This window comes from Ailuropoda melanoleuca, chromosome 8 (genome assembly GCF_002007445.2).
Source record: "Ailuropoda melanoleuca isolate Jingjing chromosome 8, ASM200744v2, whole genome shotgun sequence".
Classification (NCBI taxonomy): domain Eukaryota; kingdom Metazoa; phylum Chordata; class Mammalia; order Carnivora; family Ursidae; genus Ailuropoda; species Ailuropoda melanoleuca.
In genome coordinates this window covers 78,518,925-78,534,322 of record NC_048225.1, presented here as the reverse complement: position 1 = coordinate 78,534,322, position 15,398 = coordinate 78,518,925, and the positions used below count along the sequence as shown (strand labels likewise).

General features: G+C 42.1%; 1 protein-coding gene across 13 annotated transcripts in view; it reads right to left on the bottom strand.

Annotated features, from left to right (window-relative positions):
* Positions 1-15,398, bottom strand: part of RABGAP1L (RAB GTPase activating protein 1 like) — a 741,419-nt gene that overhangs the window by 33,004 nt on the left and 693,017 nt on the right. For 8 of the 13 annotated variants that reach the window (XM_034667692.1, XM_034667693.1, XM_034667696.1 and 5 more), the window contains one exon: positions 3,831-3,923. In XM_034667692.1, coding sequence (XP_034523583.1) covers positions 3,831-3,923 — 93 coding nt within the window. Of the gene's footprint in view, positions 1-855; positions 886-986; positions 1,109-3,331; positions 3,643-3,830; positions 3,924-15,398 lie in introns of those variants that run through there. The other 5 variants (XM_034667697.1, XM_034667703.1, XM_034667701.1 and 2 more) reach the window with 4 other exon arrangements.

Sequence of the window (15,398 nt, the reverse complement as noted above, 5' to 3'; positions counted from 1 at the left end):
GCTGCCCCTGGTGACTTCTCTGACCCCGTGAGGGCAACTCCAGTTACAAAAGTGGCCGTCATCCCGCTCGGGTGACTTCGTTAACAACACGACCCCAGGACTTTTCCTGGAAGGATACTTTGGCATTGGTGGTGCTCAGTGTGAAAATATAATTACTCTCTAATCCCAGTGTTGCTGACGTGAAGAGGGAGGGAACCACTATGCCTCTGTAGGAATCGGAGGTATTAAAACAAACTTCAAGAGAGACGACAGTAGGTCAGTTGGAAAAAGTAAGTTCGAAATCAGTGTTTCCCCAGCACTGCATCACGGGAACAGTGTTGCTAACTACGAGGGAAGAGATCTATTGATGTGAACGGCCCAATTTTTAAAAAATACTACAATTAACTAAGATATTAAACTGAAATCAGCTTTGATTCTGAAACTGCACGCTGTAGCGAAATGTCACTGTTACTCAGATTTGTGGAAATAAATGTTGCGACAAACACCGTTACTGTGCTCCATTAACCTTTGTGGGTTTTATTTTTCCTTCTAAGTGAGTTTGTATTTTTAACAGTTGCTACAGACAGAGAAAAGTCTGAAACATTCTTGTGCCAGGCTTGGAACAGTTCACCTTCTAAAAGTCTTTGTGGACGTGACCGTGCACAGCTAACACAGTCCTTTGCCACTTTCCTTGTTTTCTCATTTTTGAAAGTAGTCGATAGCCACTTTCTCTCTTTCTTTTTCCCTCTCTTTCTCTCAGCTTCTTATGAAGACTCCAAGTATAAATGCAACAGGTGGAGTTACCTACAAATATACAAACTGAAAGAAAAGAAATATTATGGTTGGCTACGGGAGTTTCCTGAAACGAAAACATACCTGGACATTTATCATGGTCAGAGAGCGTCTAAGCCCATCAAGAAGGAACAGAGGGAGCTGAACTTGCCACGACTGCTCCTTTAGGGCACAGAAGGCACTTTGCTCTCATGGGTGACCCACGCCTCCCCTACCTTGTATCTATCCATTGGGTCTTCCTGCTGCAGCTGACTCTCTCGCATTGTCTGATATTCTTTCTCATATTTCTTCAGTTTCTTGGTTGGTACCTACAGGGATTAGAAGAAAAGCATGTTAGACAAGGACATGATTTAGGAAAACACTTTCTGACATGGTTCTCAATTAAGTCTCTGGCATTCTAATGATGCACACCCAACTCAAAGTAGGGGGGAAAGTCTAGATCCAAGAGCAAGGGTCTGCAAACTTTCTGTCAAGGCCTCGCTAGAATATTTTAGGCTTTGTGGGCCCCACAGTCTAGGTCACAGCCACTCCCCTCTGTTGTCACTGCAGAGAAACAGCTGTCATTAGTGATACACAAACAAACGAGAGTGGCTGTGTTCCAACGAAACTTTATTTACAAACGCCCATTTCTGTGCTGCAACCTGGTTATGTTGTAACTGTCTTCTGTAAATGTATTGAACAATGCTATTAATTCTAACTACTTTTCAGTAAAATTCATTCACAGCCTTCTACCATGTTGAAAAGGAAAACTATTTTATAAAGGTAAAAACTGAGCAACAAAAAATATTTTTAGAGTCAATATACTGTACCCGAGAGAAAGAAGACTCTAAAGTCTGTCACTGAAAACTCCCCACAAATAACAGAATTGTTGTGCAGTGTGAGGTGAGAGGACATCATCTAAACATCTATCTCTTATTAAAATTGTGTCATCTTTAAAAGACACTACTGCTTTCTGAAGAAAAAGACTAGGACTTACAGAATCTTGGAATTCTAAAAATAAACAAATAAGCATAACACAGAATAAAAGTCACAGAATTTGGCCCTAGACAGACCAGGGTCCAAACGCCTACTATTTTTTTTTCTTTTATTAACTATGAAACCTCTTGGCAAACTGGTATTTAACCTCTTTTGGTCTGAGTTTCTTCATCTGTAAAAGGGCAGGCAAACAAATTTCTGCTTCATAATGGCTGTCAGGAGAATTAAATGCTGTAACATAGGCGAAGTCTTTAAACTATTGCCTGTTTCCTGGAAATTTTTTTTAAAGTATTCAATAAAATTACTGTGTTATCATCGGCGTTTCATGTAACAGATTAAGTCTACGTTTAGACTTTCCTTGGACAATCCCAATTACATAATTCCTCTCAACATCAAAATATTGAATGTTTTGGTGCTAAAGTAAGTGACTTGGAATGAGGGAAAAGTTTATCTAATTTGTTTTAAAAGACAACAGATGTATTATTTTGCTGGATTCTCGGGGACTTGAAGGCAAGGATGTGTTGAGGCTCCTTAGTAACGGTCGTCATGAGACCTGCCCAAGTCGCTGGCCCACAGGAGGCTCTCAGCAGACTGTTTCTTGTCGAGTTCAAATGACGGGATTTAGAAAACATGTAATATGTGTGTGAGAATCTGGCCAGAGAATTTGTTAAATGAAAAGCAGGGACGCCATGTATCATGCCCCATCGTATTCTAATGACTCTGTTCTTCCGTCCAGAAGCATTCTCAAGGACTGGAATGACCTGCTTCTCACCACAACTGGGGAATTTCACAAACTCCATCCAAACTGGAGACAGTGGAAATCATTCCACAACCACATGATGACAATATTCATCTGGCGGGAGTTTCCCCAGTGAAATAAGGACAGTTTTTAGGGTGTAACTAAATTGCAAAACCACCGCTGAATAGGGTCATGAGAAGCTCATTTTTCATCACTTTGTCCCCAGAGGCCTTCAACAACACCCTGTGAAGACCCAGAGTGCAGAAGACAGNTTGAACTCAGGTCTGACTACAGAATCCACACACTCCTGCCACGCCCCGCTCAGCTCGACAGCAGAGACGAGAGGCAGTGTGACTACAGCTGCCCCTGGTGACTTCTCTGACCCCGTGAGGGCAACTCCAGTTACAAAAGTGGCCGTCATCCCGCTCGGGTGACTTCGTTAACAACACGACCCCAGGACTTTTCCTGGAAGGATACTTTGGCATTGGTGGTGCTCAGTGTGAAAATATAATTACTCTCTAATCCCAGTGTTGCTGACGTGAAGAGGGAGGGAACCACTATGCCTCTGTAGGAATCGGAGGTATTAAAACAAACTTCAAGAGAGACGACAGTAGGTCAGTTGGAAAAAGTAAGTTCGAAATCAGTGTTTCCCCAGCACTGCATCACGGGAACAGTGTTGCTAACTACGAGGGAAGAGATCTATTGATGTGAACGGCCCAATTTTTAAAAAATACTACAATTAACTAAGATATTAAACTGAAATCAGCTTTGATTCTGAAACTGCACGCTGTAGCGAAATGTCACTGTTACTCAGATTTGTGGAAATAAATGTTGCGACAAACACCGTTACTGTGCTCCATTAACCTTTGTGGGTTTTATTTTTCCTTCTAAGTGAGTTTGTATTTTTAACAGTTGCTACAGACAGAGAAAAGTCTGAAACATTCTTGTGCCAGGCTTGGAACAGTTCACCTTCTAAAAGTCTTTGTGGACGTGACCGTGCACAGCTAACACAGTCCTTTGCCACTTTCCTTGTTTTCTCATTTTTGAAAGTAGTCGATAGCCACTTTCTCTCTTTCTTTTTCCCTCTCTTTCTCTCAGCTTCTTATGAAGACTCCAAGTATAAATGCAACAGGTGGAGTTACCTACAAATATACAAACTGAAAGAAAAGAAATATTATGGTTGGCTACGGGAGTTTCCTGAAACGAAAACATACCTGGACATTTATCATGGTCAGAGAGCGTCTAAGCCCATCAAGAAGGAACAGAGGGAGCTGAACTTGCCACGACTGCTCCTTTAGGGCACAGAAGGCACTTTGCTCTCATGGGTGACCCACGCCTCCCCTACCTTGTATCTATCCATTGGGTCTTCCTGCTGCAGCTGACTCTCTCGCATTGTCTGATATTCTTTCTCATATTTCTTCAGTTTCTTGGTTGGTACCTACAGGGATTAGAAGAAAAGCATGTTAGACAAGGACATGATTTAGGAAAACACTTTCTGACATGGTTCTCAATTAAGTCTCTGGCATTCTAATGATGCACACCCAACTCAAAGTAGGGGGGAAAGTCTAGATCCAAGAGCAAGGGTCTGCAAACTTTCTGTCAAGGCCTCGCTAGAATATTTTAGGCTTTGTGGGCCCCACAGTCTAGGTCACAGCCACTCCCCTCTGTTGTCACTGCAGAGAAACAGCTGTCATTAGTGATACACAAACAAACGAGAGTGGCTGTGTTCCAACGAAACTTTATTTACAAACGCCCATTTCTGTGCTGCAACCTGGTTATGTTGTAACTGTCTTCTGTAAATGTATTGAACAATGCTATTAATTCTAACTACTTTTCAGTAAAATTCATTCACAGCCTTCTACCATGTTGAAAAGGAAAACTATTTTATAAAGGTAAAAACTGAGCAACAAAAAATATTTTTAGAGTCAATATACTGTACCCGAGAGAAAGAAGACTCTAAAGTCTGTCACTGAAAACTCCCCACAAATAACAGAATTGTTGTGCAGTGTGAGGTGAGAGGACATCATCTAAACATCTATCTCTTATTAAAATTGTGTCATCTTTAAAAGACACTACTGCTTTCTGAAGAAAAAGACTAGGACTTACAGAATCTTGGAATTCTAAAAATAAACAAATAAGCATAACACAGAATAAAAGTCACAGAATTTGGCCCTAGACAGACCAGGGTCCAAACGCCTACTATTTTTTTTTCTTTTATTAACTATGAAACCTCTTGGCAAACTGGTATTTAACCTCTTTTGGTCTGAGTTTCTTCATCTGTAAAAGGGCAGGCAAACAAATTTCTGCTTCATAATGGCTGTCAGGAGAATTAAATGCTGTAACATAGGCGAAGTCTTTAAACTATTGCCTGTTTCCTGGAAATTTTTTTTAAAAGTATTCAATAAAATTACTGTGTTATCATCGGCGTTTCATGTAACAGATTAAGTCTACTTTTAGACTTTCCTTGGACAATCCCAATTATATAATTCCTCTCAACATCAAAATATTGAATGTTTAGGTGCTAAAGTAAGTGACTTGGAATGAGGGAAAAGTTTATCTAATTTGTTTTAAAAGACAACAGATGTATTATTTTGCTGGATTCTTGGGGACTTGAAGGCAAGGATGTGTTGAGGCTCCTTAGTAATGGTTGTCATGAGACCTGCCCAAGTCGCTGGCCCACAGGAGGCTCTCAGCAGACTGTTTCTTGTCGAGTTCAAATGACGGGATTTAGAAAACATGTAATATGTGTGTGAGAATCTGGCCAGAGAATTTGTTAAATGAAAAGCAGGGACGCCATGTATCATGCCCCATCGTATTCTAATGACTCTGTTCTTCCGTCCAGAAGCATTCTCAAGGACTGGAATGACCTGCTTCTCACCACAACTGGGGAATTTCACAAACTCCATCCAAACTGGAGACAGTGGAAATCATTCCACAACCACATGATGACAATATTCATCTGGCTGATGTGGGAGTTTCCCCAGTGAAATAAGAAGTAAGGACAGTTTTTAGGGTGTAACTAAATTGCAAAACCACCGCTGAATAGGGTCATGAGAAGCTCATTTTTCATCACTTTGTCCCCAGAGGCCTTCAACAACACCCTGTGAAGACCCAGAGTGCAGAAGACAGGGAGGCCCCTGCCCACGCTTTGACCTCAAGATCATCAAGACAGACCAGGAAAACACACGTGGTCAAGTGCCAACAAACAGCAGCAACAACATTATTTCTTCTTGACTTTAATAGGGGGCCTTGGGGTGCCTGGGTAGCTCAGTTGTTAAGCGTCTGCCTTCGGCTCAGGGTGTGATCCCAGTGTTCTGGGATCGAGCCCCTGCATCAGGCTTCTCTGCTGGGAGCCTGCTTCTTCCTCTCTCACTCCCCCTGCTTGTGTTCCCTCTCTCGCTGGCTGTCTCTCTGTCAAATAAATAAATAAAATCTTAAAAAAAAAAAATAGGGGGCCTTGATTTCCTCTAGCTGTCTTTTCTCCATATGTACTAATCACACACTCCAAAAACACTCTCAAGCTGAAGTGGCAGTGAGTCCCTGGCACTGAATGAAGTAGCCTGGAGCCGAGGACAAAGGGAACAAATGTCAGAGTTCTAAGCAGGGACAGGTGTTTCCAAGGCATCCCTAGGAGCAGGATCACGGGGAGGAGTGAGTCCTGTGTGGAGGATGCCGTCTCCTGCAGCCATCTACCCACAAGATCGAAAGTACATCAGCGTCTCTGCAACTGAACACGGGTACCAAGGGGTACCCTGGGCTGAATGTCAGTCCTGTGGGGACGTACTGTCTACTGGTCCTAAAATGGACCCATTCACCAATGACTGAATTACACACTGCAAGCTTAGTCCTAGAGAATTTCTTCTAAAGCCCTATTTTTAAAACTCAAGGTGTTACAGAATGTTTTTCTCTTGTAAAAAAGTGTCCTTTTAAAAGTCAATCGTGCTACTTACGTTAAGAGGTTCATTTCAATGTGAAATTTTTTAAAAAATGCGTTAAACACCCTAATAAGCTAATCCTCCCCCATCTGGCTGAGATTCTAGGATGTTTGGCTTCATCTTGTTCAGGGAAACAGAGCAGGTTCCCAGAACAATATGTTGCTAGGAAACCTTCCAAGCTTATTTATCTTGTGCTGCGGGCTGGTACTGAGCATCCACCTGTGATTGGCACAATGTGGGGGGGGCGGCGGGGAGGAGGAAGGTGAGCTGATATGAAACTGTTATTTATGAGATAATCAAAGACCATAGGCTGTCACAGTTTCCAAAGCTGTATTTCAGGACAAAATTGATTTTATTTTAGGGAATGTAATATTGAGCTTGAAATTTTTCTTAGCAGAGAAAGGAATAAAATACCTCTTGAGTACATAGTTTTAATTAAAAGAACAGAAAGTCATTAAGAATTACTAGAATTGACCCAATTATCATCTCAAGAGTAGTACAGGTATCTCTCCCCTTAAGTTAAATAATTTTAACGTAAGTATGCACTTGAAGAATCACTGATCCTTCCAATGTCCACTTAACTGGGGGGGCTTCTCCCATCCACTGTCCATCCTCTGCCTGCCCGGTACCCCCTACTGGACTAAATTCAGGAAATGTACTCAAAGAATCCACAACTTTTTGATAAGTACAACTGATAATGAGCATTCACCAGCTCAAAATGGTATTTATTTAAAAAACCCCAAAAGAGAAAAACTGGCATGACAATCCCCGGTAAGTACGATAGCAATCATTTAAATAATCAGCCAAGACTTGATGTTTTGGACTTGACAACTACATTTGGGGAAGTAAGCATTTAAAATAGAAGCAGTGTTTTAATGTTTTGAATATTTCACAGTATTTAGATTATTTCACAATATGCTTAACCCTGACATTTAAATACATAACATAACCATTTATGTAGAATTAGTAAGTTGGAGCTGGAAGGACCTTTGGAGACCGTCTGTCTGGTTGATCCTCGTCTTCAGGATGAGGAAAGTGAACCCATGTGGCTGAGAACACTGGGCCGAGCCAGCCGGCTGTGGCACAGTCATGTGGAGTATCTGGAATACTGGTGGGTCCACTGTCTGTCTGGCCTATCCCCCCTTCTGGTACTGGGCTGTCAGGAGAAGTATATTTCCCAATATTTCTTTAGTCATGCGAATGCCATTTTCATTACTTTTGCCACATCCAAGTACATTTTTCTATGATTTTTCCTTAAATCAACTGATTTTCTTACACAAATTTATTTTACAAGAAAAATATTTTGGAAGCAAGAGTCAATATAGACAACTATGGCAGACAAAAAAATGTCCCCCCCCCCCAAAGCTGTCTGCATCCTAATGCCCAGAAGCTACGAATATGCTTCCTTCTGTGGCAAAATGGATTCTGTAAATGTGCTTGAGATTAAGGACCTTGAGATGGGGAAATGATCTTGGACTTTCTGGGTGGGCCCAATGAAATCCTACATGTCATTAAAAGAGGAGAACTTTGGGGGCACCTGGGTGGCTCAGTCGGTTAAGTGTCTGCCTTTGGCTCAGGTCATGATCTCGGGGTCCTGGGACTGAGCCCCACGCACGTAGGGGCTCTGATCATCGAGGAGTCTGCTTCTCCCTCATCCTCTGCCCCTCCCCCCAGCTTGTTCTCTCTCTCCCTTAAATAAATAAATAAAAATCTTAAAAAAAAAAAAAANAGTTTTTAGGGTGTAACTAAATTGCAAAACCACCGCTGAATAGGGTCATGAGAAGCTCATTTTTCATCACTTTGTCCCCAGAGGCCTTCAACAACACCCTGTGAAGACCCAGAGTGCAGAAGACAGGGAGGCCCCTGCCCACGCTTTGACCTCAAGATCATCAAGACAGACCAGGAAAACACACGTGGTCAAGTGCCAACAAACAGCAGCAACAACATTATTTCTTCTTGACTTTAATAGGGGGCCTCGGGGCGCCTGGGTAGCTCAGTTGTTAAGCGTCTGCCTTCGGCTCAGGGTGTGATCCCAGTGTTCTGGGATCGAGCCCCTGCATCAGGCTTCTCTGCTGGGAGCCTGCTTCTTCCTCTCCCACTCCCCGTGCTTGCGTTCCCTCTCTTGCTGGCTGTCTCTCTGTCAAATAAATAAATAAAATCTTAAAAAAAAAAATAGGGGGCCTTGATTTCCTCTAGCTGTCTTTTCTCCATATGTACTAATCACACACTCCAAAAACACTCTCAAGCTGAAGTGGCAGTGAGTCCCTGGCACTGAATGAAGTAGCCTGGAGCCGAGGACAAAGGGAACAAATGTCAGAGTTCTAAGCAGGGACAGGTGTTTCCAAGGCATCCCTAGGAGCAGGATCACAGGGAGGAGTGAGTCCTGTGTGGAGGATGCCGTCTCCTGCAGCCATCTACCCACAAGATCGAAAGTACGTCAGCGTCTCTGCAACTGAACACGGGTACCAAGGGGTACCCTGGGCTGAACGTCAGTCCTGTGGGGACGTACTGTCTACTGGTCCTAAAATGGACCCATTCGCCAATGACTGAATTACACACTGCAAGCTTAGTCCTAGAGAATTTCTTCTAAAGCCCTATTTTTAAAACTCAAGGTGTTACAGAATGTTTTTCTCTTGTAAAAAAGTGTCCTTTTAAAAGTCAATCGTGCTACTTACGTTAAGAGGTTCATTTCAATGTGAAATTTTTTAAAAAATGCGTTAAACACCCTAATAAGCTAATCCTCCCCCATCTGGCTGAGATTCTAGGATGTTTGGCTTCATCTTGTTCAGGGAAACAGAGCAGGTTCCCAGAACAATATGTTGCTAGGAAACCTTCCAAGCTTATTTATCTTGTGCTGCGGGCTGGTACTGAGCATCCACCTGTGATTGGCACAATGTGGGGGGGGCGGCGGGGAGGAGGAAGGTGAGCTGATATGAAACTGTTATTTATGAGATAATCAAAGACCATAGGCTGTCACAGTTTCCAAAGCTGTATTTCAGGACAAAATTGATTTTATTTTAGGGAATGTAATATTGAGCTTGAAATTTTTCTTAGCAGAGAAAGGAATAAAATACCTCTTGAGTACATAGTTTTAATTAAAAGAACAGAAAGTCATTAAGAATTACTAGAATTGACCCAATTATCATCTCAAGAGTAGTACAGGTATCTCTCCCCTTAAGTTAAATAATTTTAACGTAAGTATGCACTTGAAGAATCACTGATCCTTCCAATGTCCACTTAACTGGGGGGGCTTCTCCCATCCACTGTCCATCCTCTGCCTGCCCGGTACCCCCTACTGGACTAAATTCAGGAAATGTACTCAAAGAATCCACAACTTTTTGATAAGTACAACTGATAATGAGCATTCACCAGCTCAAAATGGTATTTATTTAAAAAACCCCAAAAGAGAAAAACTGGCATGACAATCCCCGGTAAGTACGATAGCAATCATTTAAATAATCAGCCAAGACTTGATGTTTTGGACTTGACAACTACATTTGGGGAAGTAAGCATTTAAAATAGAAGCAGTGTTTTAATGTTTTGAATATTTCACAGTATTTAGATTATTTCACAATATGCTTAACCCTGACATTTAAATACATAACATAACCATTTATGTAGAATTAGTAAGTTGGAGCTGGAAGGACCTTTGGAGACCGTCTGTCTGGTTGATCCTCGTCTTCAGGATGAGGAAAGTGAACCCATGTGGCTGAGAACACTGGGCCGAGCCAGCCGGCTGTGGCACAGTCATGTGGAGTATCTGGAATACTGGTGGGTCCACTGTCTGTCTGGCCTATCCCCCCTTCTGGTACTGGGCTGTCAGGAGAAGTATATTTCCCAATATTTCTTTAGTCATGCGAATGCCATTTTCATTACTTTTGCCACATCCAAGTACATTTTTCTATGATTTTTCCTTAAATCAACTGATTTTCTTACACAAATTTATTTTACAAGAAAAATATTTTGGAAGCAAGAGTCAATATAGACAACTATGGCAGACAAAAAAATGTCCCCCCCCCCCAAAGCTGTCTGCATCCTAATGCCCAGAAGCTACGAATATGCTTCCTTCTGTGGCAAAATGGATTCTGTAAATGTGCTTGAGATTAAGGACCTTGAGATGGGGAAATGATCTTGGACTTTCTGGGTGGGCCCAATGAAATCCTACATGTCATTAAAAGAGGAGAACTTTGGGGGCACCTGGGTGGCTCAGTCGGTTAAGTGTCTGCCTTTGGCTCAGGTCATGATCTCGGGGTCCTGGGACTGAGCCCCACGCACGTAGGGGCTCTGATCATCGAGGAGTCTGCTTCTCCCTCATCCTCTGCCCCTCCCCCCAGCTTGTTCTCTCTCTCCCTTAAATAAATAAATAAAAATCTTAAAAAAAAAAAAAAACTTTTCCAGACTTAATCAGAGATGTGACTATTGCAGAAAAGCCAGAGAAATTCAATGTCGCTGATGTGGGCAGCCTCTAGAAGCTGGAAAAGGCAAGGAGAGCCTTCGGAAAGGAATGCAGCCCCGGTGACAACTTGATTTTAGCCCTAATGAAACTGGTCAGACTTCTAACCTACAGAACTGTAAAATAATAAATGTATAAAGCTCTTTAAAGCCTTTAAATTTGCAGTTATTTGTTGTGGTAACAACAGGAAACAAATCCAGTAACATATTATAAATCATAACAACTATCAATTAAACTACCAAATGTTTACAAACAAAACTCAGTTGAAAGTCTTAACAGTTTTGCCGAAAGCAAGATAAAAACTTCCTGCCCCCTTCATTTTACAACCAATCGCAAATTATGTCGATATAAAATAACCTGCATCCTGTCAGCTCGTGTTACCAATAGCAGAATAGCAGTAAGCAGAAGGTCAAAACAACTCCATCCCAGCCCATGTGTGGATTCATTCAGGCCTTTCCTGCCTTCGCCCTCTTACCACTAATGACAACTAGTCGTGGCATTTCTTAAACTGTACTCGGTATTTGCTAAGGATCTGTACAATGTCCCCTAATATTTTCTAGTACATTTCATCATACTCCATTTCTGAAATGCCTGTTCAGACCTTCTAAGATGACTCCATGAGCAGTTTGAAGGACATGCACTAAAGCAAGGGGGCTTTTCCATCCATTCCCCTGACGGTCATCTCCCTGGGCTATAATATGAAACCACCAGGGAGGCTCTGTGAACTCCTGTCCTGGTCACCAATGCAGTCACCTGCCCTGTACTGATGAAAGTGGGGCCTGTCCAGCTGTTACCAGGAAATACACAGATCAGAGCTTTATGAACTACAGGGAAAGGGGGCAGTGAGGGGGTGTTCAGGGAGTGGTGGGAGGGTGCTCCACGGTGACCCTGGGTAACAGGGGAGGAGAAAGCATGGTAGTTGCTAATTTGCTCCATTCTTTCTCTCAAAGTTCATCATGCCATCATGCCATCACGCTGGCCTCGGCTGGAGATGTGGGAGAGGAAGACCAAAGGAGAGTATGCTCAACTTTCTTTTCCCACGCTCTCCCTCTTTTCATCTAAAGCATGTATTTATTTTTATATATGACTCTGATAGGATGAAAATATGTGTGTATATACATAGTTTTTTTTGTTGTATATCAATTACTTTTTGGTGAACATGCCTTAAGAATCTTTATCTCACTAATGATACCTAGTTGGGTTACTGCCTCTTTTTTACTTTTATTACACTGAGTTCTCCTTATTAATCCTTGAATTTCATGTGCATTAGTTATTTTTAATAAAACATACTTCTTCTCTTACATACATGATTTGGTTAGGTTTCCTGATTATCAGATGTGATCTTCATACATTAAGGAGTTTAGAAGCCTTTTAAAACAGCACAGATCTTAAACTCTGGATTGTAACTAATGGAATAATAAACTCCGAAGTGACCCATTATATGAGCCTAAGGGAAACTTACGCACAGAAAAGAGGGAAATGACACAGCATAGCTGAATATATGTGTGGAGAATTTTCAACCCGGCCTATACTCTGTGACGTATGATTCGGGGCATATGCTGATCCTATGCAACAGTGCATCAATTTTGTAAAAGGGGAATTCCGAATTTAACTAGAGAAAAGGATCTAGGAGCTACTAGCGTTTCTCAAGGTAGGAGTACTATTGGCATTTGGGGTGGAATGATTTGGGCTGCATTAGACTCCACTTCCCATTTCTGAGCCCCTAACATCCTTGGCCTATTAAATGCTGATAGTTGCTCTCCAGTCATTGGCACAATAAGGAGCCCACACAATTTTCCCAAGAGGGAGGGGAGGGCACCAGAGGATGGGAGACAGGAAGGGTGGACACTCGAGAAAAGCGGGGGTGTGCAGAAAACCTCTGCCTTGTGCTGTCCATAAAGACGAAGGGAGGCTCCGCCTGGCTCGGGAGGTCATCAGCATTGCACTCACAGACTCTGACGTCTGCATCCTTCTGTTCTGTTTTTGATCAGCAATAATTGGCACAAAGACAAACGCAAAGTGCCTGCATGTCAAAGAATTCCCTAACGGTGTTAGGGCTGTAATTTAGAAAATTACATACTTAAGCCTCTCAACAACTTGGTGAGATATTATTTGGATTTTACAAATAAGAGAACCAAGAGAGGGAACTTTCTTGAGATCACACAGCAGGTAAACAGAGAGGCAGAAATGGGATCTAGGCCGCCATCCACCTCCAACCTCTGTCCTCTTGGACCACTTTGCTCTACTGCCCGGGACCAACGAAGGGAAAGCTCCTCAAGACATCTAGATGTGGGGCCAAGTATGTGTCTGATGACCACAGTTCCATAAGCGCAGGAAAAGGCATCTCGGTACCCATTTTTGTAAGAGGTACAAGAAGAAATTTGTTGGGGGGCTGGGAAGGGCACCTCACTGAGGAGGATTCTCATTATGACAGGTTTATGTAAGCCCAATCACAAAATCGCATTTCCCCTGTGCAAAAATTCTAACAAAGGGCTAGTCACGTGTCAGAGCTATTATTCAAAACTTGATGAATCTGCTTCGCTATTTCAAAAATAAAAGATACAAAAATATTTACCAATGGATGCAAACGCTGGCAAAGTAGCTCACTATTAAAAAAAAAAAAAGGCTGCCAAGATCTGTTTAATATTTTCCTGATGGTCAGGAGTCTGAGTGCCTAAAAAATTAATAAGCCAAAGGTACTAGAAATTATGTTTTGCTCTTGCTCACTTCAGATAATTTCTTAGGAAGAGTATAAATGATCCCATTTTACTATAGTAATCATTAGAGGAAAACATAGATAACTACGGCACCACATTTCTTGGTGATTTGGAATCGTAGGGGGCTGAGTTTCCAAGTTAGAGTCAGTTCCGCGAGGACGTGGCAAGATCTGGACAGAAATTAGGTCAGTGGTGACCAAAGCTCTGACAGCCAGTTTGCAGTGGCCTCAACTGTTGGGAAGAAAGGGATGGGAAGGAGTCAGGAGAAGAGGGGCCATGTCCTCTTCGGCTTTACTTAATCCCCTTCACAGCGCTCAGCAAAAGCAGCTACTTCGAGTCTCTTTGAGCTTTTAGCGCTAGGAGGAGGGGGAACATAGTCAGTGATACTTTACCCCATGAGATTAGGGGGGGAAACCTTCAGAGACCACAAGAACCTATAAACGATTATTAATTGTATTCTTTTTTGTTGAGGTATAGCTGACATATAACATTAGTTTCACATGTATGATATAATGATTCAGTATTTGTATATATTAAATAATATGATGATCTCCTCAATTAAGTCTGGTTAACATCTGTCTCCTATATGGTTACAAAAACTATTTTTATGTGATGACAACTTGTAGGACCTACTCTCTTAGCAAGTTTCAAATGTGCAATGCGGCATTATTAACTACAGTTACCATACTGTACATTATTTCCCTGAGGACTTATTTATTTTATAACTGGGAGTTTGTACCTTGTGACCTCCTTTACCCATGTCGCCCATTCTCCCCCTCCCCCAAGTTGTATTCTAGGAAGGAATATAATGGCTTAAGGGAGCGGGGACAAGGAAAAGTACTTATCTCTTGTCACACTAACAGAACTCCTGAGGCTTACAGACATCAAATTACTAGGCACTGTCTCCCTGCATTCACACGATAGTCCGCAGTGCTGCACTCGCCTCATCTCATCCGGCACGTTCAGCCTTCCAGTTACTCAAGCCTAATGGTGCACACACCTGTGACAGATTCCTGGGCTCATTAATGAAAAATTGTATGATGTGAGTCACTTTCCAACATTCGTGGCTCACTCCTCAATGTATGCTCATCAAAGTATCTATGAAAGCTTCTGAAATAGCAGTTTCTACTTTCTTTACCACATTCTAATATGAGCTGTCTGGTCTCGACGCTGTAGCAAATTTAAGAAACTGTGGCATTTTATAGAAACTGCTTAACTGCTCATTTCTAATTTCTCATCTCCAGTCCTATGAATCTAATCTCGTATACTTTTTTTTTTTTTTTAATGGAACTCCTTGGTATTCTGCTTGAGCTTTTCTATCAGTAAATGATATTTGGAGGTGGAGTAATTTCCTTACTACCCAAATGTTGCCAACTCCTTTTTACTGTTTCCAGCCCAGGACTGCTACTGAGCTCAACTTACCTATCCACCTGCTAACATCTTTTAGGGATTTCACATGGGAGACATTTTAAACCTGGACACATCACCCACTTCTCACCCCAACCAGTCCTCCCACTGTTCATCTTCCATCCAGATGCTCAAGCCAGAAACCCAGAAGTCACCTGTGACCCCTACCCCCACTGAGGATCATGAAATCAATCACTAGATTCTACAGAACATGCTTCCAAATGTCTCCTAACTTGTCTTCTTTTGGTCCTCGTCAACGCTGCCCAAGTTGAAGCCACAATCCCCTCTCATCACTGCAGTGAGCTCCAAACTGGTCTCTCTGTATCTGTCCTTGACCTACTCCAAAACTTTTTTCCATAGGGGCAGCTTTTTTTTCAAAATGCAAATCTGTTATCTTTCCT